General features: G+C 39.1%; 1 protein-coding gene across 3 annotated transcripts; it reads left to right on the forward strand.

Moving 5' to 3' along the window:
• Positions 1-3,432: 3,432 nt before the first annotated feature.
• Positions 3,433-14,603, forward strand: LOC139716557 (uncharacterized). 3 transcript variants are annotated; one of them, XM_071628091.1, is made up of 4 exons: positions 3,433-3,472; positions 6,542-6,665; positions 9,631-9,865; positions 11,983-14,603. In XM_071628091.1, exons 2-4 carry the CDS (start codon positions 6,636-6,638, stop codon positions 14,484-14,486), a joined length of 2,769 nt encoding a protein of 922 aa, XP_071484192.1. In that variant the 5' UTR covers positions 3,433-3,472; positions 6,542-6,635; the 3' UTR covers positions 14,487-14,603. The 3 variants fall into 3 exon arrangements, with proteins under 3 accessions (XP_071484192.1, XP_071484193.1, XP_071484194.1); XM_071628092.1 differs by lacking the exon at positions 3,433-3,472 and adding an exon at positions 3,475-3,581; XM_071628093.1 differs by lacking the exon at positions 3,433-3,472 and having other exon boundaries at positions 6,179-6,665.
• The last annotated feature ends 9,555 nt before the right edge of the window (positions 14,604-24,158 follow it).

Raw genomic sequence — 24,158 nt, forward strand, 5'->3', positions numbered from 1 at the left:
ATCAAATAGCAAGACCGACTGCGGTGGAAACAACACCCAAACAAGTTCGAGATGATACGACACACGTGGGACTTCTCTCGCAGACATGTTATCACGTTCTGAGCTTTGTTTATGTTTCTCCATGCTGACAAATATTAAAGGGGGAGATCCTTATACCCTTTTAATGAACATATGACAGCGTAGACGCGTTTCAACAGATTTATCGTAAAATACAAGTCCACTTGGTAGATATTCTAAAATTTTAAGTGTTTAGCTTCTTCACACGCTTGTCGCTGAACCTAAAGGATTCAAGTTATTAATCCACTCGGCCGCCTGTGTGAAATCACCAGATTTTAGCCAAAAGGCAAGGCCCACGCAAATGAATACGAGACTGCATGTCGATTGCATGGAACTCCATGTGCATGGAGAGGGAGCGCGGTCGAACATGATTGAATGGGCATGCAGAATGGCGCGCATATCAGTCAATGTCGTCATCAGCATAGCTCGCCACGGTGGTGTGTATCTTTGCATGCGCCTGCATATGAATGCATGCGTGTGTGTGTGTATGTGTCTGGCTGTACGACCTTTCGTCCGTAATGCATATTCATTAGGCCCTGAAGGCTATCCTATTCATCACGATGTTGCGTATTGTAATATTATGCACATTACGTAGCTAGTTTATGCAAAAATTAGATCCATTCGACTTTGCCTGAAGAGCACATGGCGTTCATAAAAATTCTGACCTTTCATATCCGCGGGAAACGGAATGAAATATTCATGTGGCAAATACGGAGTTGTTTAGTGCCACACGTGGAATGCAGCAAGCCTGATGACATCCGCTAGCTCCTAGTTTACTGAAATATCTTCATGGGGCAGGGGAGGGGGTTCAAGATCTAGGCGAGATGAGAAAGATAACCGAAATATTTGAGATGCTGTATAAGCCAGTTCACAGTTAGCACAAGTCCGAAATGATCTCGGGAACCACAGACTTAAAAAAAAAAAAAAAACAACATGGAACAATCTTTGAGAAGAGCGGTTAAAAGCATCCAAGCAGAAATTATTTGCCAGTAAATGTCGGAATTGTCAGTTTGGCAGAAAAAGACTCTGGCCGCTTGACATATTCACAAGAAACATTCCGACATGAACAGGGCCGGCGCAGCCGTGGGGGCCGTGGGGGCTCGGGCCCCCACACTTTTTGTGCACCATACAAAGGAATACATAAGGTGTCATCACTTTGTTAGCTCATGAAACCCGGAAGTGGGCCCCCACACTTTTGATAACACTGCGCCGTTCCTGATGAACCTATTCATTCATTGTCTATAACATGACTTTTCATGTAGCCCTATCCAGTCTTTAAATACTTAAGTCATTGAATAGGTTATTTTTCATAGTCAAGAGTCAATTTCAAGAAAAGGTCAGCACATGTGACCTTTATTTGCACATGTATGTGATTTATGAACTGGCTTATTGTATGATTATTGCACCAATATGATAATGATGATAATAATAATGATAATAATAATAATAATAATAATAATAATAATGATAGTGATAATAATAATGATAATAATAATAATTATACAAAAACATTACTAGTACATTTGTAATGCGCTTAATACAATGTGTCTAAGCGCATGCCACAGGGAAGAAAGGAAAGGAAAGATGAAAAATGAGGGAAAACAGACAGGTCAAAACACAAGTAAGAATAACATGACATAAATCAAATGTGTACCAGTAATTAAACACATACAATAATTGAATTACACTCAACACATTAACTTAGGGAAGGAATCAATATGGGAAAAGATGAGTTTTAAGATGATTTAAAATGATTCTATACTGATGGGGCTTGTCGTGTATGAATGGGTATTGTTCCAAAGCTCATTATTTAGTGATAATCTCTGAAAACTACATGAGCAATTAGAGACAGAAACAAAATGATATAAAAATAAGTCTTTATAGACAAAAAAATATATACTTCAGTTTGATCAAGAATCATTAATAATCAAGAATAGTTAAAGGACAAGTTCACCTTCATAGACATGTGGATTGAGTGAATGCAGCAATATTAATAGAACCCATCAGTAAGAGTTTGAGGAAAATCGGACAATCCGTTTAAAAGTTATGAATTTTTGAAGTTTCTGCTTAGTCACTGCTGGATGAGCAGACTACTACAGCTTGTGATGTCACATGTGTACAACGATATAAAGAAAATAATAAAGAAAATTCAAGATATTTTCACTTTTCTCGTATAATAAAAGAACACTTGACTTCCCTCTTTTAAAAGGCAAGGAGGAATAATATTACCCTTAACATACGTCAGTGATGAGTCCAGGAAATGTGCACTTTTTTCAAAAAGTAAAATTTTGTGAAATTCTCTTTTTATTTTCCTTATATCGTTGTACGCATATGACATCATACACTGTAGTAGTCTTCTCATCCAGCAGTGACCGTGCAGATACTTTAAAAATTCATAACTTTTGGACGGATTGTCCGATTTCCCCCAAACTTTCGCTGATGTGTTCTAATGTCATTGCTGCATTCACTCAATCCACATGTATATGAGGGTGAACTTGTCCTTTAAGAAAACTAAAAAGGGGAAAAATGTAGGCCTGTAATACAATACTGAACAGATTATTGTTAGGCAAAGTAAGGTATGATTACCTATCACACTAATTTAGGGATTTTCGGTGGAACTAAAGTAGGCCTATTTATAATCAATTCTGAACAACAACTAGAAAAACAAATCTAAATTCCACAACTTAAAGAAGTATACCAAATAAGTACTAGTATACAATGAATATTATATTAGGTGTATGCTCACAGATAACGCTACAGAATTGTTTCAAAACGATAATAGTACTAAAAGACTTAACAGAAGGTAGTAGGCCTATACACCTAACGTTCTCGATATGTTGGAAATATTTTGTGTAAAATCATGGCATTTCATACAGTTCATTTTACCAGTTCGGATATTTGCTCCTGCAACAATTGCCCCCATGAAATTTCTGCTCTCTAAGCCAAACATGATTTCTACCCACAAACATAACCCTAATCTAAATCCTCACATGAAACTTAACCTAATACCCCATCACAATCCCAACCCTAACTGTAAGTCCTTGGAGAAAATAACACCGGAGCAATATAATTGTCGAAGGAGCAAATGTCACGTAACCATCCTGTGTTTAGTCGTAACTGAAGGTTATTTTTTGCCTTTGTCTGACACATTCAAGACTTTTCTTCAAAGTTTCCAAACCAACAGGATTCAATCACGTAAAATATCCGAGTATAAGTAAAGGAATCCAAAGTTTTCATGAACGATCGATTCGGGATATAACTCGAATAAAGTGCAAATTAATTAGCACTTCACGGATAGGGCCCGAATTCATTGATGAATATTCATTAGGCCCGATGACGACATGCATGTTATTATCGCACATTTAGCACTTCCAGCTTACACTGCGACGTCAATGGGACCAACTGGCTTTGTCAGGTAAAACATATTTCGATGTCAAATTGACGAGGGTATATTTCGACATGTTACTTTCATTTTCTGATAGGAAGACTGATGGTACGAGACGTGATTGATTGGAGTGACTTTGGTGAGATGATTAGGAGATAAAGCATGCAAACTGTAGCCGATCGTCGGTCTTTTGTGAGTCGGAATGGGTTGTCCCACTAATTCAAAGTGATGTCGGCATAGGCTTTTGTACATGTGTAGACCTAACCTCTTTCAGTCCAAGGTACGTGCGATACCGCGGGAGAAATGGGCTTGCGTTCCACCGTGCTCACTGCTTTTATAGCGCACATGAACAGAAGAATTACGTTACATGTAGAGCGGTTTTACTAGTCAGAGTTCATCTAATTTGTCATTTTAAAGCTAGAAGTAGTCTCTGGCTTACACACCAATTCCATGTATCATATGACGTGTGTTGATGTATGGTAAATTTCAGGCCCTAATCAATGGCAATGCGCTGTAACTAATTTCATCCATCCTGTGTGTGAATATAAATGCTTCATATGCATGCGCGGATTTAGGATGTTCTGTACACTTCTGGCCTTGCTTTGGTTGTTGGAAGCTTCATTTGTGTGTACAGTTCCTGCCGGTGTGATATCTGTGACATTCCGTGTTCATTCAAATGTATGATTTCTGACTCTGATCATTATGTGACATTAAATCGTTTTAAAGTCAAACTTTGTGCCATGCCCAGCTAAGGCCTGATGCATTTGTGCGCATGTGCCATGACAATATTACAAATTGCATGTGTGCGTAGTATTAGTAGTAGGCAACACATAGAATCCACAGTCTGTAAATTGACATTGCTGCTAGAACAGTTGTCTACTATTGTAAGTCCTCTGTAAAGCAAGCCGCCCATAATTAATGTGGCCATAACGGCGTCCAGAATTTGACTGCCCGCTAAATGTAGAAATGTATGCCTTTGCATGCGGTTAATTTGGCTTGGGGGGTTGCACCTTGGTGCGGGTTTTATGCATTTAATATCACTGAATACCTGCCTAATATCTTGAAGAAGAATAAAACCCATAGATACAATTTGTACAAACTTGGGTTTAGGGAAAGCAGCAATATACATGTAGATCTAAATAAGATATATCAAAGAAGTGATAGGAAATTTGAGAATCCTCTTAAATGTTACGAATTTTGTAAAGTTTAGCTAGATGAGAAGACTGCATGTGATATGTGGCGTAATGCATTTATGTACTTCATTATAAAGAAAGTGATACAGAAACTTCCACATATTTCCCTTTTCAAGGATAATTAAAGAGCACTTGACTTTACTTGTATACCTCATTCAGAATGCTGGGGGAATAATGTCACCCTCAACAATATTTACTAACATGCCGAGGGAATACACATACCCTTCTCCCCATCCCCCCCTCCTCCAAAAAAAAGAGAAATTTTGTGGAATTCTCTCTAGTTACAGATCCATATAAATGTATTTTTATTTTCGTGTCTAGTGAAATCACAAACTGTAGCTCAGTCTTCTCATCCAGTGATGGATGCACAAGAAACCAAATAGAAATCCCATTAACTTTTCAACAGATTGTCCAATTTTCCTCACACTTCACTGATCAAATATGTTCTACTGATGTTGCTGCATTCACACCAATTCCATATCCACAGCAATTAGATTCATATTCATGTAAAGGGACATATGTAGTTACACGTGTAATTTGACAAATTATGTAAATGGCATGTCAAAGATGGATAGGCCTACATAATGTACAATTGTACGATGCTCATGTACATAATGGTAGACTCTTGACTATGCAGAAAATTCATGACCCTTTAGTCTTCCATAAATGTTTCAATGTGTCTTTGAAGAAAACACTTCATAACAGTCCATCTTATTGATGCCTTTGTCTAGACTATGGGGCTTTCTGGTGCAGTGTTCTAAAAAAAGAAAAGAAAAGGAAAGGACAGAACTATTATGCAGACAGCCCCTTAAGTGTACTTGCATTCCACTACAAACGTGTAAGTGTGACATGTGGAGTGTCAGGTCTTGACGCAGTTCTGTTAAAAAAGTACCCATCGTGTTCTGGTCACAAGTTCCTGTGAACTGCAGAAGGCCTTACTCAGGGTCCATGATATACAGCTGTAGGGAAAAGGAATTACCATGTGGTACTATTACAAAATCAAGCACATCACATGAATGAAACACTCTGAGTTGTTAGGAATAGATGGATGATCTTTTGTGAGTTCCATCACTTCTGTATTGCAAGTTGGAATAGGATCCCTCCTACAGTATGGCTTTGTGACATGTATGTGTGATTATACTAAGAGGCACAATTGAAGATGCAGCCATTGAAAATCCCTTATCAATTGGTATCTGATGTTTATATCATAAATCAAGTTTTCAGCTGTCAAATTAAAAATATCAACAAGAACAACAATTTAAAAACACTTCATTACATTTGTTTTGGATTCAGACAGTCCCTGTTTACTACATGTCATACTTACCAAGTGAAATGTTTTTTTTTTGTTTTTTTTTAGGAATTTCTGTTCATGTTACATGTGCTTAAATGTCAGTCAGTCTGTGTTGAAGCTGGAAGTAAATACATTGTAGCAGGCACTTCTGTTTTTATAAGAAAATTTGTGCACTGCAAAATACTCGGGTAATTACATAATGGCTGCTTCCTTTTACACATGCTTAGAGTGTTATAACATGAGAGCATTGTTTGTCTTGCTAGTCTGGATCTTACTTTGTATTGGGAGAAAATTGTGAAGTAAAAATGACTCTAACATGCAATTAAATGCCCCACCAACACTCTACAATTAATTAATGATACAAATGTAATAATGAAAACAAACAAAAAATCTATCTTTGTCATGGTTGAGCAACACCCACTACTGTACATTGTATCATTCCCTTTCATTTCAATGGTCACTGCTAAAATAACCACATACACCTCTTACATTGTATCTCAAACATGCAAGGGGCATGCTAATCAGAGAGCTGCACCAGGCAGAGATACACTGTAGTTGTAGTGATAGACATGTAACTGCATTCCTGTGCTTGTCATCAAATTTCCTTGGATGCAGAATCCTGATATCATCACTTGCGAGGAACGGTCGGTAACAGAGATGAGGCTGGATTCCCGAATGGACAGGAAGTGAAGCAGATGACAAGTCAAGAATGGAGCAAGAGGCATCATCCAGTTTGTTGGTGGGTATTAAAGGGAAAGAGCTTTTCCAGGAAATAGTACAGTATAGTGACCCCCATTTCTCTGAAAATTTCGGGGAGACAAGTTTTCTTGTGGGGCACCCACTTTAAAGGGATGGTCTAGTTTGGTTGAGATAGGGGGATTCAGGTTTTAACCTTTTGGGAGATAATTAGAAACCATGTATATGGAATATCAAAGGGCATATGATTCTAAGGGCAATTCCGCGGTTAGTAACGTTACATTTTAAGGACATTCTCATGATTTAGATTAGACTCATTTCTCTCTCTGTGGATGTGAAGTCTCATTAATGTCACCACAGATCATTCTAGTGTAGACCTAGAACAGAGCAAAGAATGAAATCATTTCATGAATTATTTTAGAAGAAAGGTCTGCTTTTAATGCCGGTTAGTAACGTTACAAAACAAGGACATAAAAAATTGATGAGCAACTTTGAACAAAAAGTTTGCTAAAACTGGTATAGCTTGAAATATATCAACACTTATTTTTCATTTCTAGCTTTTAGGGCAATGTCTACCCCAAATATCCCTTCTCATAATAACTTTGTTTGAAAATTAAGTACAAAAATCATGGTTAGTAACGTTACGGTTAGTAACGTTACGGTTTGTCCAGTGATTACAGAATTGTGTGTTAACTCAAATCATTACATGTTTCCCCATGAGAATGCAAAGTTAAAGCTAAAAAACATCAGATAAGACATGAAACTCTTATTTCAATCATCAAACTCATGCAGTATAGTACCATTGTACTTGTACATGTTAAAAAAGACTAGAAAAAAAGTTTGCATAAATTACAAATTAAAAAAAAGTACCACTTTTAAAGGCTAGGTCAAGTGATATCCACAGTTTCATAACTTCGCCAATCACTGTTTATCATGACTCACAGTAATTCACAAAAGCAGCCTGTTTTATTGAGCAAAACAGTTAATGTGTTCCTTGAAATCAAGAGTACCTTTAATAAAGGGGAAAGAAATCAAAGAGCAAAAACTAATGTACTGGTATGTAGTATGTACAGTGTATGGCCAATTGTGGTGTGCGTAGTCATTGCACAATAGGAATCCAGCATATTGCAATGTTTTATATTATTGTGAAAGTAGTTTAAGTCATACAACATTAACTCAAATAATACAGTGTATTAGTTGAATTCATGTTTATTCAAGTCTAGAGACATGTATTTTTTTTCTTTTAGACCAGTTTGAATGTCTAATCTCTGCACTGTTCTGAAAACAAAAGTCTGTTCGCTGTACCTGAAGCGTAATTAACCCCGACAAACCATTGTATGATAATTTCAAACTGGGACAGAAAATTTGAAGCGATGGCCTCAATTGTTTTTAACACTACTTTCCACACAAAATGCTCTGCTGGCCTACAGATTCCGTCAATTGCCCCTTCCCATGGGAAGTGGTTAAAAAAAAAAAAATTGCTCAATGTGCACCTTGTGAGCCTTCTGTAGTGATGCAAATGCTGTAGACCCCCCCCCCAACATTTCCCGCCACGATTCCGCAACGCGCGAAGATTTTGCCGCATCGTCTCATGAATTTTTTCATTGAAGTCTCCTGCATATTTTGAGACCAAATTTGCGACGTCCAGGTACACCGTTCTGCAGTTATGTAATGTTTTGCATAAATGCATGTCGACCTGAAAACAGCTCAAATTCATAATATCATGTGCAAATCCAATGCAAATTGTGTTTTTTCGTTAATTTGATATTAATTAGATTGTTTCAACCTTTGACCAGTGAAATCAATCAATTGTAATGTAGATAAGCTTTGAAAAGTGCCTGCAACACATTTTGGCAAAAAAAAAAACAATAGAAAACAAAAGGTTAAAAAAACATTAAAATACATAAGAAATTAACAAAACAATAAAAAACAAAAGAAACTGATTTTGATTTTGCTATTTTCTTTGCAAGAAAATTGTTTGATGTGTCTTGAGGAACTCTTACACAAAAATTTAGCAATCCTTCAGTCTTTTTTATGGAGTTATAGGTGAAAATATGATTTCATACGTAAATTTGCATAATTAATTTACTAAAAAAAGAAGCCAATATCTTTTTACTGTATGACCACGTAATCTCGTAGTTGACATCTGACTCTATCATCAGGCAAAATTTTGCCAGACCAGGACCTGTCCATTGGAGTCTTATTCACTTATTTCATGGTTAGTAATGTTACAATACACACAGGCTGTGGTTAGTAACGTTACGTGGTTAGTAACGTTACACATTTTGACTGCTGTTATTTCTAACTTCTATAATGATTAGTAATACTTATTTTTATATTTCAGTTAGTCATTGGACACAGCAGGAAAAATTGAAATATTATCATTCATAGACACTTTATACTCTCTGGAGGTAAATAATTTTACTTTTTGGTTAGTAACGTTACATGACTGTCCAATGGTTGGGGAAATGCACACATGTTTGCATTTCGAAGACATGTAAGTTGATTTTACTTAATCTATCCATGAAAGCACTGCATTGCCTCTGTGAATTCAATATTTGTGGCTAGAAAATGGCATTTAACTTGACTAGCTATCTTCTTTGCTATTATGGAGATTTTGCTGATGAAATTCAATCCGAAAGATTACTTGTTCAAAATTGGTGAATTCAATACCTAAAACTATCAAGATACCCTGAAAAATAGTTTTTCCTGAATTATCAATGTGTTCTTTCTGAAGTCAAACACAAAAATCAAGGAAAAAACCAAATTGAAATTTTATGGTCATGTCCCTCTAACTGCAGAATTGCCCCTAAGAAGTATGTATAGTTTATTAAGATGAAAATCAGTTGTGAAATGGCTTGGATATCCAAAAACAAAGAGGTCCTAAGAAAGGTGGGATAGATCTACCTTTTATCAGGACAACTTTGTTTACTTTGTTTTTGGCTGTCTCCAAATCTTGAATCTGAAATTGGTCACAATTCCCAATCATTGCCCGTTATCTACTGTAGGCAAATGTCCTGACTGACGATGCCGGGCTCTCCCTGGCTGCCCTCGCCAAGAAACTTCAGCTCAACCACAACGCCCGGCTGGTGGCCGTACTCGGGAGCCAGGACGGCCAGCACAAGCTGAAGGTCATCCAGGGACGCCCGTTTCTCTGCGTACTCTGCGGGGAGAGCTTTACCCAGGTGGAACCACTCCGGCAGCACGCCCAGACTGAGCACGGCTACCAGGAGCACCTGGCTGGTGAGCATTGTGGGGAAACTCTTGGCTAGAGAAACATCCAAACAGACAGACAAATTATGCATTGCTGTGTGTTTGTCTGCTTATTAACCTATTGAGGACGAGTCCTTAGTATACTCGGGCAGGTGCCTATGGGATATGCGTGCTGTAGCAAAATCAGTCCATCCTCAACGTGTTAAATGACAAGTCCACCTTCATATACACAAAGATTCAGTGAATGCAGCAGTATTTAGTAGAACACATCATGGAAAGTTTGAGGAATATCAGACAATCCATTCCAAATTTATGAATTGTTATAGTTTCTACACAGTCATTGCTAGATGAAAAGACTACTACAGTGTGTGATGTCATATGCATAGAACGACATAAGGAAAATATAAAGAGAATTCCACAAAAGTTCATTTAAAAAAAAAGTACACATTCCCTTGACTGGCTACTGACATATGTTAAGGGCAATATTATCCCCCCTGCCTTCCGAAAGAGGCAAGTCAAGCGCTCTATTCTTATGCGAGAAAGGTGAAAATATGTTGAATCTTCTTTAAACCTTCCTAAAGGGCCGGTCACACTGCCCAAAAGTTGCTTAAACACATGAATCACGCAAAAAAATTTGATTGTGCGTGCTTGTTCGTTGAGAATTTTTGCTTATTTACGCGATTAAAATCACAGATGAATTTGCGCAAGAACTACAGAAAGATCACGCAAAATCACTTCCAAACCACGCATTTTCAGCGCATAGGCACGCCAAGGCCCCAAACAGGGCAAATACAAGTATGTGGTTGGGCGCGATGACTTGAGGTCCACGGAAAACCACTCATAATCTGCGCATTATCACTAATGAACTGAGTATGAATCGCACATTATTCACACATGAATGCGATAGTGACAACATTTTCGCGAACGATCACTGATATACTATGCATATTTCGCGCATTGTTTGCGTAAGAACTACGCAAACTACCGGTACGCAAAAATTACGTAAAACAGCACAATACTGCATAAACTTTTACGCAAAGCCGAGTTTTGAGCTGCTCAAAACGTGGAATCACGCAAAGCGCCGATCCGCCGCACATCGGCGGACAACTACGAAGATTCCACGTCAGAAAAACTCATGAAATGCGCAATTCGCGCATGTATCGCGTAAGCCTCGAATTTCTTACGTGATTCATGCGTTTACGCGACTTTTGGGCAGTGTGACCGGGCCTTTATATCGTTCTACACAGGTGACATTAGAAGCTGTAGTAGTCGTTTCATCCAGTGATGGCGGCACTGAAACTTCAAAAATTCATAACTTTTGAATGGATTGTCTAATTTTTCTTGAACTTTCACAGATGTGTTCTGCTGATATTCCTGCATTTTCTCAATCCTTATGTATATGAAGGTCGACTTTAATCCTTTAAAGCCGTAGATTGACACCACAATTCTGTTTTTTCTCTCCCCTCTTTCTCAGGAGTCCGGACTATATCATTTTTCTCTTCAGCATTCTCAGCATTTAAGGAATCACTGTAGAGATTATCATGTTCGATTTAACTTCTGATCTCTCAGGATTTCTACAGTATGTCAGAATCTTTTTTCCTGGAGTAGTGATTGGAAGGGAAAAATGTTGGGGTTGTGTTAGAGTATTTTGACATGACATAATTATGTAAATTCCATGGGAATAGATAATAATATTGATGATATTTCCAGCATCCATTGCACACATGATTAGAATAGATTCAATTTTGTTTATTTGAACAAATAAGAGAGGTAATAATTCAGTTCTTCAGTAAAATGCATTCATGTTAGTATGCAAGCGACCAGAGAAATCTGTCTATTGATGCAAATGTGGACTTCACCGAAGTAAACAAAATGAAATGAGAAAAGAACAAATAAGAACTTTTCTTACCATCAACTTCAGTGATTTGTTAATTTATATAATGATGTACACAAAATTCGGTTCCTGTAGTCAGTTATTTGTGCATCCACTTGCTTTTAATATCTGCCAGCATGAACACTAATTTCAATGCACAAAAAATGTGGAAATGACACATGCCATGATATATTTCCTGGACAGTTAAAAGAGTCTGTGAAGGAGCTCTATAATGAATGCATTTTTGCATTGCTTGTTTGGTGTTTGCCAACAGGACGAAATCACGGCGTTGAAACTCTCCTGGACCAGCACAATGTCTTTGCCGCACAAGTCGCACTAAACACCCCAGAGCACAAGTTCCTGAACGGCGATGCAGGGGGCAGCCATTCACTGCTAGAAATTGGCTGCAACAGTATAGGCAGTGGATTTAAAGTGAAGGAGGAAGTATCCCTGGACTATTCGTCCTGCGACGGCAATGCAGACAAACCTCTAGAATCTATCTACTGTCCAAGCGATGGGGAGCTTGAAGACGAGAACGGCGATGCCGATTGCCATGTCTGCCAGTGGTGTCGGAAGAGATTTGTCAGTCAAGAAAAACTCCTCCTGCACGAGGTCCGTCACTGTGGCAAAGAGACCCACAAGTGTTCCTCCTGCCGAGTGGCATACGCGCCAAGTTCAAAGCCTACAGAGCCAGCGCCCAGTTACCTGAACCTCGACCAGCAGCGTGTGGTATCGACAGCTAGCTCCACGGCATTGGGGGGAAATGCACAGAGTGGGGAAGGGCCGTCCAGCAACGATAGCAGGGAGGAGCAACCTGTAGATGAAGCCTGCGTGCTGGAAGATGGCCATGGAATTGACTGCATCATGTGTGGTGAGACCTTTGGGGTTCTGCAGCACATGCTGACCCACATCCACTCCTACACCTCATTCCCCTGCACCTTCTGCACCAGCGAGTTCCCGACCATGCGGGAGCTTGGGTGGCACTGCAAGCAGAAGCATGACCTGCTGCTGGTGCGCTGCCCGTTCTGTTCCAGGGGATTTCGGGAGTACTCCCACCTCGCCTTCCACATGCGGGAGCACAAGGGCCACATGGTGTGCAGAATCTGCAAGGCCCAGTGCCTCTCCCAATCCAGTTTTGCCGCTCATGCAGAGTACCACATGAGGGTGGAGGGTGAAGACAGCCTGAGTGATGCAGATCCGGAGAGACAGGCGGACCAGATGCAGGATTTTGAAGAGGAAGTTCCACGCAAAGAGAAAGATAAGCAAGTCTGCCATGTATGCGGAAAACCCTTGAATTCCTTCTACTCACTCTTCCACCACATGCGGAAGGAGCACCCCATGGATTCCCTACCAGCATACAATGAGGACCTCATCAGGCGCCGCTTCCTCTGTAAAATCTGCGGCTTCCGCTTCCGGCGGAAGGACACCCTGGAGAGGCACGAGCAGGTGCACAAGAGAGGGGAGTACTCCCGCAGGAAATCCGCCCCACCAAGGCCCATGATGATGCCCCGCCAAGGGGACATCCTCTGCAAGATCTGTGGTAGAGCCTTCCTGCGCCTGTCCAACCTTGAGGCCCACATGGAGCAGGCACACCCTGGAGAATGCGATGAAGCCACGAAGGCGAGGAAGAAGTTCTGCTGCGACATCTGCGGGAAGCTCCTCATGAGCCAGAAGTCTCTGGACCGGCACATTATAGTCCACCAGGAGCCCAAGTACTCGTGCCCTATCTGCGATAAGAAGCTGAAGCACCAGGAAACGCTCAAGACACACATGAGGACTCACACAGGAGAGAAGCCGTTTTCCTGTGACGTGTGCCACCAGTCGTTTGCTCAGAGGTCCACCTACATTCAGCACATGTGCATCCACACCGGGGAGAGGGTGCACCAATGTGACGTTTGTGACAAGAAATTCATGCGGAAGCCCGAGCTGCGACTGCACCAGGCCAAGCACAGCTGCATGCGACTTTTCTCCTGCAACTTCTGCAACAAGACCTTCAAGACTGAGAAACACCGCAAGGTCCACGAGACACAACTCCACTCGGCGAATGCGCAGTCCTACATGTGTGACAAGTGTGGGAAGTCATTCACATGGGCTTCAGGACTCAAGGCTCATGTCTGCAGCCACGTGGGGGATGCCCCGTACAAGTGCCAGGAATGCAACAAGTCGTTCTCACAGCAGATCTTCCTCAAGCGCCACATGCATGTCCACACCAAGCCTTTCAAGTGCGACCAGTGCTACGAGGGCTTCAAGACCAAGATGGAACTGAGAAGCCACCTGTCCCAAGTCCATGGGGCCATCCCAGAACAACTGGCCCATCTAGGCATGGACCAAGCCCAGGACCCGATGTCTGAGCAGGACTGGAAGCCTAACAAAGTGATGATGGACATGGGGCTCGATCCTAACGTTCCCTTGTCCGCCCAGCTCTCTGGTCCGCAGCAGAACCAAATCCAAGTCCCAACTCATGGCCCATCGCACGGGCCACCGCATGGACCACTGCACGGACCACCTCACGGGCCACCGCATGGACCAATGCAAGCCCAGCCTCATGGGCAAGTCCAGGTCCAGACTCATGGCCCCCCTCATGGCCCCCCTCATGGCCCACCCCACAGCCAAGTGCACGTCCCACTTCAAGGACCGATTTCAGGTCCACCGCTTCCCCCATTCCTTCCTGATCCAATGGTCCACGATAGGGGTATGTACGGAAACCCACAATACTCGGTCCAGGACTCTGGCAACCAGGCAATAGCAGCCATGCTCACACAGATGTCCACGTTGTGAGATGTATTTATTCCCGAGCTTCCTCCTGTAGACTTGACATTGGCCCATAACCAAAATAGATTTTTCGAACGTTTTAAGTATCAATAAAGGCATTTGATAATTCTTCCAGGAAGAAAAAGTATGGCACAGGATGATATGCTAACCACTCCTTAGCAATATCATCAATTTTTATAATTTTTTTCTCCATTTGTGTCAAGCTTTTGGAAGCACATATCATTCCTATCAGGTAGATAGATATTTGTAAATTCAAAGGATTTTTTTTTTTTACTCTTGTGTTTCCTCCATGATTTTGTGCTTCTCCAAAGAGGGAAGGGAGTGGAATGGAAAGGGAGGGAGTTTGAATTCAGATATCAATATATTTTTTTGCCCCTCACTTTATATACGTTATGCACTTTATATTGTTAAACACTCCACACACCCGTGGTCAATTGTCGTGCATATAATCTCCGGGGACGATGAAAATGATGTTCCTCTGCAGTTGAATGAAGCTCAACATTGCCTTTTGAATTACCACACCAAGGATTATTTCATTGCCTGTTTTGGAAAACGACAACTCATCGCGAGAGGGTGCGCTGTCGCCGTGCATCTCACCGTCAAGACGTTTGTATTTTTTATGTTGTGACATTTTGATACATATATATTTTGAGAATTTTGATGACTGTGAATACCTAATGATGTAAGATAGTAAATTTGCCTGTTAAACAGAATTGCATGCTTCTAATGTCTATTTAACTATTGACTATCAATGTATATTTGTTGCCGATTAATTGTGACCGATGTAGTTTGAAGAGATGCAGCAGTAGAAACTAACGATAGAATCGTGTAACAATTAATTTAGATCAGATTTGTATTTGGAGGAGAGAATATTTTGCTATTTCAACAATTCAGATAGTGGTAATCATGCACTAAATCTCGAGCATATTTTAATGTGTAATGTAAATTGTACATATTGAAATTTCATTTCAGTGTTTAATGGACATACTTTTCTTCCTCTTTTTTTTTTTTTTTTAAATGTGAAGTAAGCCAGTAAATAGCAGCTCAGGTAGCTCATGTAGACCGTGAATCATGAACGTTTTATTCAATGTTCTTTTGTATGCCGCTACAGTCAAAACGCACCAGAAGTATTACGTCTGTGTAGTTATCGTCTACTGGTATGGGTTGTCGCTTCTATATGTGTTCGTGTTCGTCTGAAGGAGAGGACACTTTAAGATTGTACAAAGAGCTGTTCTGTACATATGAAAATGATGTGTACATATTGTAGGGTCGTATGGAATGAATGTTATTGTAGTGAAGGCTGGTAGTTTTATGAAGAATAAGTTAGAGAAGTATTAGCAGGAAGAAGTTTTGTGTGTATGTGGACAACATCTCATGAGTTGATGATTAGCATTTTTGATGTAGGTGTTTAAGTTCTCTTCACGACAAAAAAGAAAAAAGAAAAAGAGATAGAAAATGATAGATAAAGTAGAAAAAGCAAGTAAGAAAATCACTCTGCAGAGTCCTAACAACTTACTTCCCTACTTAGAGTGACATTCTGATTCAAATTGGGCTCTCAGTTTAAGATTTGCATAATCGTATTCAGTTATGGAGTACTTATTCTTCTTTGTATTCAACCCCGAAAACAGGAGAGCATTTGGAGAAAAACTAATGAGAATTCAGCAAGCAGAGGTTACCATAGATATGCTGCAGTACCTGCCGTATGTGCGTAGTGATACACAACTGTAGTTGGGAGTTATGCATGCAAAGGAACACTGCTTATTGCATGCAGCTAGTATTATATCTGCTAATGACCAAGTGTAGTCATGGGGACTCATTAGTTATTTTTTTTTTGTACAATTACTCAGGGAGTCTCTAGTAGCCAAAAGCAACGTCCAAATTCACCACAAATCCAAAACAAAAATGATATATGATCTGACCGAAACCATGTGTATTGGATTTCGAAACATTTTTTTTTTGTGTTGCTTTGTTTTGCTTTGTTTTCTTTCAAAGTAGACACAGTTCATGGCAGGCGCTGAATTATATTTTTTGAAAATGGAATTTGATGAATTCATCCCTTCTCATCATAAGATGCTGGGCTGGGTATGAAGTGGAATGTAAAGTGTGATATTTCACGAAATACACTTTCCAACCCTTTTCATTCCTTTCACCCACGTAGAAAGGGTGAAATATTCCTGCAGACTTTAATCTTGTGCTCTTGGCAACTCTAAACTTATTATAGATATCTGTACCCCAGATTGGAGAAAAGTGAGATGGACTTGTTCAGTTTATCGAATCTGCACTAAATCAGGAAAAGTTAGGAAAACTTTGCCATTTTGAGAAAGAAACGGGAGCTTTACACTTTGAGAATGTGTTGCCAATTTCAGAATCAAGAAATTTAAGGAGCAGTTATGAAGCTTTTTAGAATTGTGCAACCAAAAACATTCATATATATTAACAATGAAGTGCTCAAGCAAAAAGGAACATTTTACTCTACCTCATAAATGTCTAACAATGAAGAGCAAAAAGTGTAATGATATAATACAGCACCAAACCTCAGAAATTTTGGTTTCGTGGAGTTAACTGATTGGACACTGAAACATAAAATGGGAGTTTCCTTTTATTTATTTTAGAATTTTTTATCATTTCGCTTTTCCTGATGTTAAACAGGCTGCAGAAAAATGTCTGCCTGTGGTCACCAAAGATACTATTTCAGCATCCGTTTTTGCAGCAAAGCCAAGGATTTAGTGTTACGTGTAGCAATTTAGCCAATATTGGTCATGGGTTTCTTTTTCAGATGTGTCCCCCCCCCCCCCCCCCCCCCCCAAGAAGAAAAAAAAAATGAATGAAAAAAATTGAAAGCTTTTTTGTATAGATATGTCTCCACAGATGTGAGTAGTTTGGGAAAATTTATTTGAAGGGTTTTAAATATTCATGTTCCATGCAAGTTGTAAGACTGTATTCATACTGTATTGGGAAATGTTTTCCATCTGAATCACCACCCTGAGAAGTGCCAAACGTGTACATTGTAGTTAATAAACCAAACTTGGTGCTGGGGTCCCAACTGCAAAGGGCAATAGTGCCCTCACTGGGGAAACAGGCTGTGGCCATCTAGACAGACACATAAATTAAAAATGTCTTCGATGTTCAGTCATGGTCGAGAACTAATGCCAGGTCATAGGTGTTTAAAAACAAAAACAAAAACAGAAACCCGAAGAAACAAACGCCATACGGGGTGTTTTTGAAAACACCTTGAACCATTCAAATGCAATCTCATTCAACTTACCTTACTGCCAAACCTACTCGAAGTTTATAAAAGGAGTGCTTGGTAGAAACCAGCTCTGATTTTAAATGACATCGACGCAGCTTAACAAGGATTGAAAAAATCTCCTGGAAAATGGGTCACAACTGCTTGTAAAAAGGAGTTTTATTTTTGATTTGATTAATGTATTCTCTTGAGGCAAGACTAAAATTGCATGGTGCACAAGTGCTGTTAATTAAGCGTTGTCAATAAGGGTTAGATGACGATTCGCATTAAGTAATACTATGTACGCTGTTACCTCATAGGAAAATTTGATAGGCTGAAACTAATACCAAAATGATGGCCATTCCTTTTTTCTTCTTCCTTTTTGTTCTTAAAAAAAAAAAAAACAACCCTGCAGAGCAGTATTTGTTGGACAAAAATATTTTCTTGTGTGCGAATGTGAGCCGAGACCGAAGAATCGCTCCAAATCTGCCATTTTCAGTGGAAAGAACAGCAAAATGTATTCAGATATATGAATATCACATATACCTACTTAATAAGGCAAACCGACTTTTAAAAAGATAGCTTTACACCTATTAGGCAGGTGGTTTTGGCAGCAGCCTTAATTTTTACACCATTTGAGGACATCAACTGGAGAGTCAGTAGGTACCTATGCCCCTTGCAACCATCTCTGGGCGGGGGTGGAGGGGGGGGGGGGTCATCACTGCATCGTTCACTTTAAGAGAGGAGGGCCGTTTGCCCTCCAGAGAAAGGGAGTAGCAGAGATGACCAAAAAAACATAAAAGAGGGATAAATGTAAGAATGCTCTTTACTTTCCAATGCTAGCCAAATCAAGTATGATACACCAACATTGAGGCTGCTCTTACATTGAGAAAAAGAATACAAAAAGAGAAGAATAGGGAATAGAAGAAGACGGCTGATATGCAATCATGGGTGATTTGTGGTAAAAATTTATCAAAGTTTCAAAAGAAGGGGTGTCTTTGTTCCTTTCATGTATTCATTTGCATAACTTATTTATTCCATTCATTGCAAAAATGTGTCTTGGTTGTTGAAAGCAAATTCTACTTAAGCAAGTTCTTCGGCAGGTCCAAGGACAGTAATAATGCCTAAACTATGTTCATCTTCATCTTTGCCAAACTTAGGAATACATTCACCTAACATATTATATTTATTTTCCATTAATGTGTAGTCATTGTGTTATTCTTGTTTGTTCAATCATTTTGTTGTTTTTGTTGTTGTTTTTTTTTCCCTGACAAGTGTGACCGCATACCAAAGTTGCACGAACATGCTATGGGTTATCAATTTAACATGAGAATTGAGATACACAGCCCTAGTGTTGCATTCGGGTAGTCAGTTTTAAAGGCCACAATTTGGAACAATTTGATTTATGTGTTTATATTTGTTGTTTTGTTCTTTTCTGTTTTGTTCTTTTATTTTTTTTTTTATTTCTAAGCTATACAAGTTGCAGATTGATGTCTGCACATTCTCAAGAAATAATCATGGACTAATGACTTGAATGCATGACGAAACATCAAAATGGAACTTGTTGAAATAATGTAGCAACCTTGCCCAAGGCTACCATCACAGCTACGGAAGTTATATGGGGTAACCACATTATAACAAGCTCGCTTTACACAACGAGGTACCGGTACCTCTTTTAACCCGTTGAGGATGAGTCCCGAGAATACTCGGGCAGGTTTCTATTGGAAATGCGTGTTATAACAAAATCAGTCCATCCTCAGCGGGTTAATGAGGTGAATGTGGCAGTCCTGATTTTCCATGACTGTAGGCCTATTCAGCTGTTTTTCTGGTTTTCCTACATGTACATTTGCAATGAGGTGTCGTTTATAACAAGATAAATTCAGGGTTCCGGCGATGTCATTGTAATGGGCTTTCCATGTACAGTCATGATCATATTTTTCTTTCTTTCCTCTCTTTTTTTTTTTGTGGTCATGTTCTGCCTGCAGAACTCATAAGAATTACAGTCGACCCTTTACTTTTGCACGAGTCAATTCATGTTTGACCCATGGAATGTCACACTACCACTTCTACTTAATTCATGTCATATTTGTGCTAAAAACCATTTCTGACTCTGTACCGTGCGACCATGTTTGCAGGCAGTTTGAAGCATCAGTAGGTATGACCTTGGCGGTGTTCATATCTGAGATTGTTTTGCATCGAGTGTACCATGTGAACAGTAAGATGAGACCAAATGGAAAAGTGTTTCTAGGAAAAGAGGACATTTTCCTGCAAAATAGAGTTTTAACAATTGCAATTGACGAGAATAAGAGGAGCTCATATTCAACTAAGGGCAATTAGGAAATGATCATGTAAAAAATATTCAAAGCTTTCAAAGGTCTGTGTTTGATCCAATGTTGGCTCTGATTGGCTCCTCAAATTGGCCACACCTGTCATGTTAGTGCGGTGTCACATGATCATCTCTCATGCAAGTTGCGAGAAGAAATACTGTTTTTTTTTGTTATTTTTTTAATAATCTGCATTCTAACAGGGAGCAAGTATCCATTGTTCAATGTAAGTACAGTGTATCTTGAGAACAGTTGCTTACAAAGTCACATGACGAATGCTTTAAGGACTAGTGATGTATAAGTTAAAAAAAAAAAAAACTACACAACCAAAAGCCAATGTTTACCATGTTTTTCTACCACTGTGTGTAATTCTTAAAATCTAAAGCATTCATATCGAAAGTATTCTTACAAGCACCAAACTTTTTTTGGGTTGTTTTGGAAGCTTGCTGCTCAATTTCTTCAGCGTTTCCCTTCTACTGTGTGTACAGTGGTATTCATCTCACATTTAGCTGTTGCTCGACACACTCCACGATCACTGAAATATGTTTGGTATCGATTGCCGTATTTATGGCTTTGATGACGCCCGAGTGGTCAAACCTGAATTTTTCTGTGATGATACATGGCCATGGGAAATGCACAATTCTGCTGAATATTAATTTGTGGAAACAAAATTGACCTGCCGCCACATAACCCATATAAAGTTGATAGAATTCAAAGGAGCTGTATACTCAAATACCAAAATGTAGATTTGGTTGAAAAATATGAAATTCTATTTTTTTTTTTTTGGAAATCACAGATTACAAAAGTATCAATTCATGAAAGCATTGAAAGCCCCAATTTTGATGTAATTGGTTGCACCAAATTGAGAAATTGCATGTTGGGTAACTTTATCCAGGTGTTGATGGTGGCGTGTCTGCAGTCACTGTATAATTGCTGTACATCGAAGGTAGATTTGATGCTGAGTAATGCCACTTCATTTCATGTACTGTACTTAGTCTTTGGTCAAGAATTTAACACCTAAACTGAGACCTACAATGTATATCCGATCTCTTACAGAGCTGCCATGTTAAATATAAAGTGTATTCTCCGAAGTCTTGTTAGAGGGAGACCCCATCATTATGAGCTCACTTACAATGAGATGCCTCTTGTAACAAGGTGAATTCGGCAGATACGACTTTCTGTTGTTGTATTTCGCTGGTTTGCAAGTAGGTTTGCACTGAGGTACTGGTCATGATGACGAGTAAAACTGGCGAACCGGTCATCATGGGAATTCCCTGTATATTATTTGCACATCGCTTGTTTCAAAGATGGTAACAAAAGAGAGGTAGGTTGTGGGTGGTGGGGGGGAAAAAAACTCCCCCCCCCCAAAAAAAAAAAAAAAAAAAAAAAGCAATTAGTTAGGAGCATGTATTCATGAACCACTTTTGCATGAATTTATGTCAAGCTTTTGTCTGTGCCTGTTGGATTGTACAGGTGTAAGTTCCAGTAATTCCACACTGTTCGACTGAAATATGAAGGCGTCACATTTCTTTTGATGAATGTTGAATTGTAGTCAATAGATATTCTTCCAGTTTAGGATATGTCTTGTGTTTTTGAATTTACCATTCAATAGCAATAATTTTCATTTCTATAGTGGAGGCATCTACTTTTTAGTAACAGCTTGTAACGCCTATCTACGATGTGAGAATACATTTCTGAGAAAATCTACCAATGATATTCCAATATCCATTGAGTACGACCTTAACTCAGCATATATTTGAAATGCCAAAGTCACATTTTTATTCCGTGTGTACCATTTTTGCACACACAGATCAGAGAGACTGATAACATCTCTTACTGGAGTTTTGATTTGTCTTATAGTTGTTTGTGTAAAACCGTCTTGACACTTGCATTGATTTTGCTTAGGCACTGCCCTGCATTATGGTGTGCCAGAGTATGTTATTCTGTGGCATTTAGTCCGTTTTTGGTATTATCAAATTTATGAATAGTGCATGTGCATGAAATGCATAATCCTCAGGACATGCATTGTCATTTTCGTTTTTATGGTACGCCGTATTGACATTGTATGCATTTTTAACGCATTGGTATTCATTGTCTTGACATACTTGTAGTGGTCACTTAAAAAAAAAGAAAAAACAAGTCACAAGACATGTTACTGTACGAGCTGAAATTTTCGCGAATTGCTACTTGGAGGACATTTTCGCGTGTTGTTAATTTCGCGGTTGCGAGGGTCTAACTGAACTTAGTTATTCGCGCGTTGTTATTTTCGCGTGTTGTTATTTTCGCGGTTCAAAGGCGATTTGCGAAATTCGCGAAAATAAAACCACCGCGAAAATTTCAGCTCGTACAGTAACTGGTCCCAGTCCTTTTGCAGTGCCCGCATGATGGCACACATTGTAACGGCCAGTTTGCGCATATGTTAGGCATAGTTAACGAAGGGTTATGCGGAATCTGCAAAGGGTTTACGAAAGTTGCCCATAAAGTATGTCATGCCACAAAATTGAAGGTGCTGAAAATTTCTTCATTGATGACATTGGCCAGCATCCGCACCCCCGCATGTTGCCAGGAATGTTTTCTGGCATTGGCACAGAATGGTGCATGCCAATGCGCAAACCAAAATATGTGCAAGTGTTAGGGCGGCGTAAGATACAAGCAGGAGATGTTAACTCTACCCTTCCGCGATCAGAAGATATTAGTCATCATTGTCGATTATTGGAGTTCCTTCTAATCATGTTTCGTTATCTATAGTAATGGTTTGTAGTTGGCATTGAGATTGCTGCTGTATACCAAGATTCTGCATTACTTTGGACCAACTTTTGTAGCATCCTTTAAGTGTAAAATGTAATCCAACTCAACATTTCTGATTGGTTTCATGCACAAAAACAACGTCACCTATGAATCTAATTGTAATGTTTTTCCCTCATTCAAAAAGCAACTACATGTAATCGCCCCTTCTGCCAAAATCATATTTGTTTTTTGAAATTTTCATTCTCATCTCTGTGATTTCTGCCTCATTCTGTTGCAAATCTCTTCGTAGTTTGTGCTCTGTCTATGTTTGTTGCAGTTTAGTTCAAATCATTGCAATAATCCTGAACGCTTTGATGAGCAGTATTGGATCTACGTTCCATGGCAAATTGTCTTATTTTGTAATTGTAAAAGCCTGATGTATCCATGGCATTTACTGCGAAAGTTAGAAGGATGTAGTATACGGTGGAAACTCGATATAAAGAGATCTAGGCCCTGTTCTATGAAGAGTTATAATTGATTATGTAGTTGATTTCTATCATATGTCTGTGGCAGCCTGTGTGGTAAGGAAATTTACAATCAATTGTATCTTTGATAAAACGGGGCCCTGATATAACAATACCTGATGTGATTAATTTCTCTGGTCCCAAGAAATGCATTTCCTTTGTTTTGTTTTGTTTATATTCACTGCTGGTGTAACGAAACATCTGATATAAAGAACAAATTGTCTTAGTCCCGATGATCTCATTATAGTGAGTTTCCACTGTATTTTGTTTATTTCTTTTCCAGGAAGTGTTGAGTATATTATTTGTTCATTAAAATAGCAAAGTTAATAACTCTTTATAAATATTTTTAATCCTTTTTATATTTGATAATGTCTATTTTTCTTCCCTTAGCATTGGAATTGTTTCCTTTCTATTCTGTTAAGCTGGACAATCACAACCAAATCACAAGTAATAGAATGAAATATGGGATGAAAATTAAAGTCTTTGAGTATCTTTATTGTTTGTTTTTTTTTTCACCAATGGGAAAGAGAAACCAGCAGAAATGTCCCACTTTTAATAGGAGAGTTTCCAAACAAATTGAGCAAGTGTATTTGAAGGGAAAGGGTTCAACTAAACATGTTTTAATACTATTGTTTTCGCAATGTGGATAACTGAAATAACTTGTGTTAGAATGTCTGTGTGAAACCCATTATGTCATTCTCCCAACGGTCCATATCATAGTTAGTAGCTCTTAGGGTATATTTTGTTCTTGTTAACAGGAAGTTTGACGAGTGTAGTCCCAAAGGCATATCTCCATGCAGGTTTCTCGTATGGCCGCACAATCAACCCCTTTGAGAAACTCTTTACCCCGTTTTTGTCAACTAAACTGCAAGCAAAC

This window comes from Diadema antillarum, unplaced genomic scaffold (genome assembly GCF_040938485.1).
Source record: "Diadema antillarum isolate AM-2024a unplaced genomic scaffold, OU_Dant_1.0 scf00000066, whole genome shotgun sequence".
In the NCBI taxonomy this organism is placed as follows: Eukaryota; Metazoa; Echinodermata; class Echinoidea; order Diadematoida; family Diadematidae; genus Diadema; species Diadema antillarum.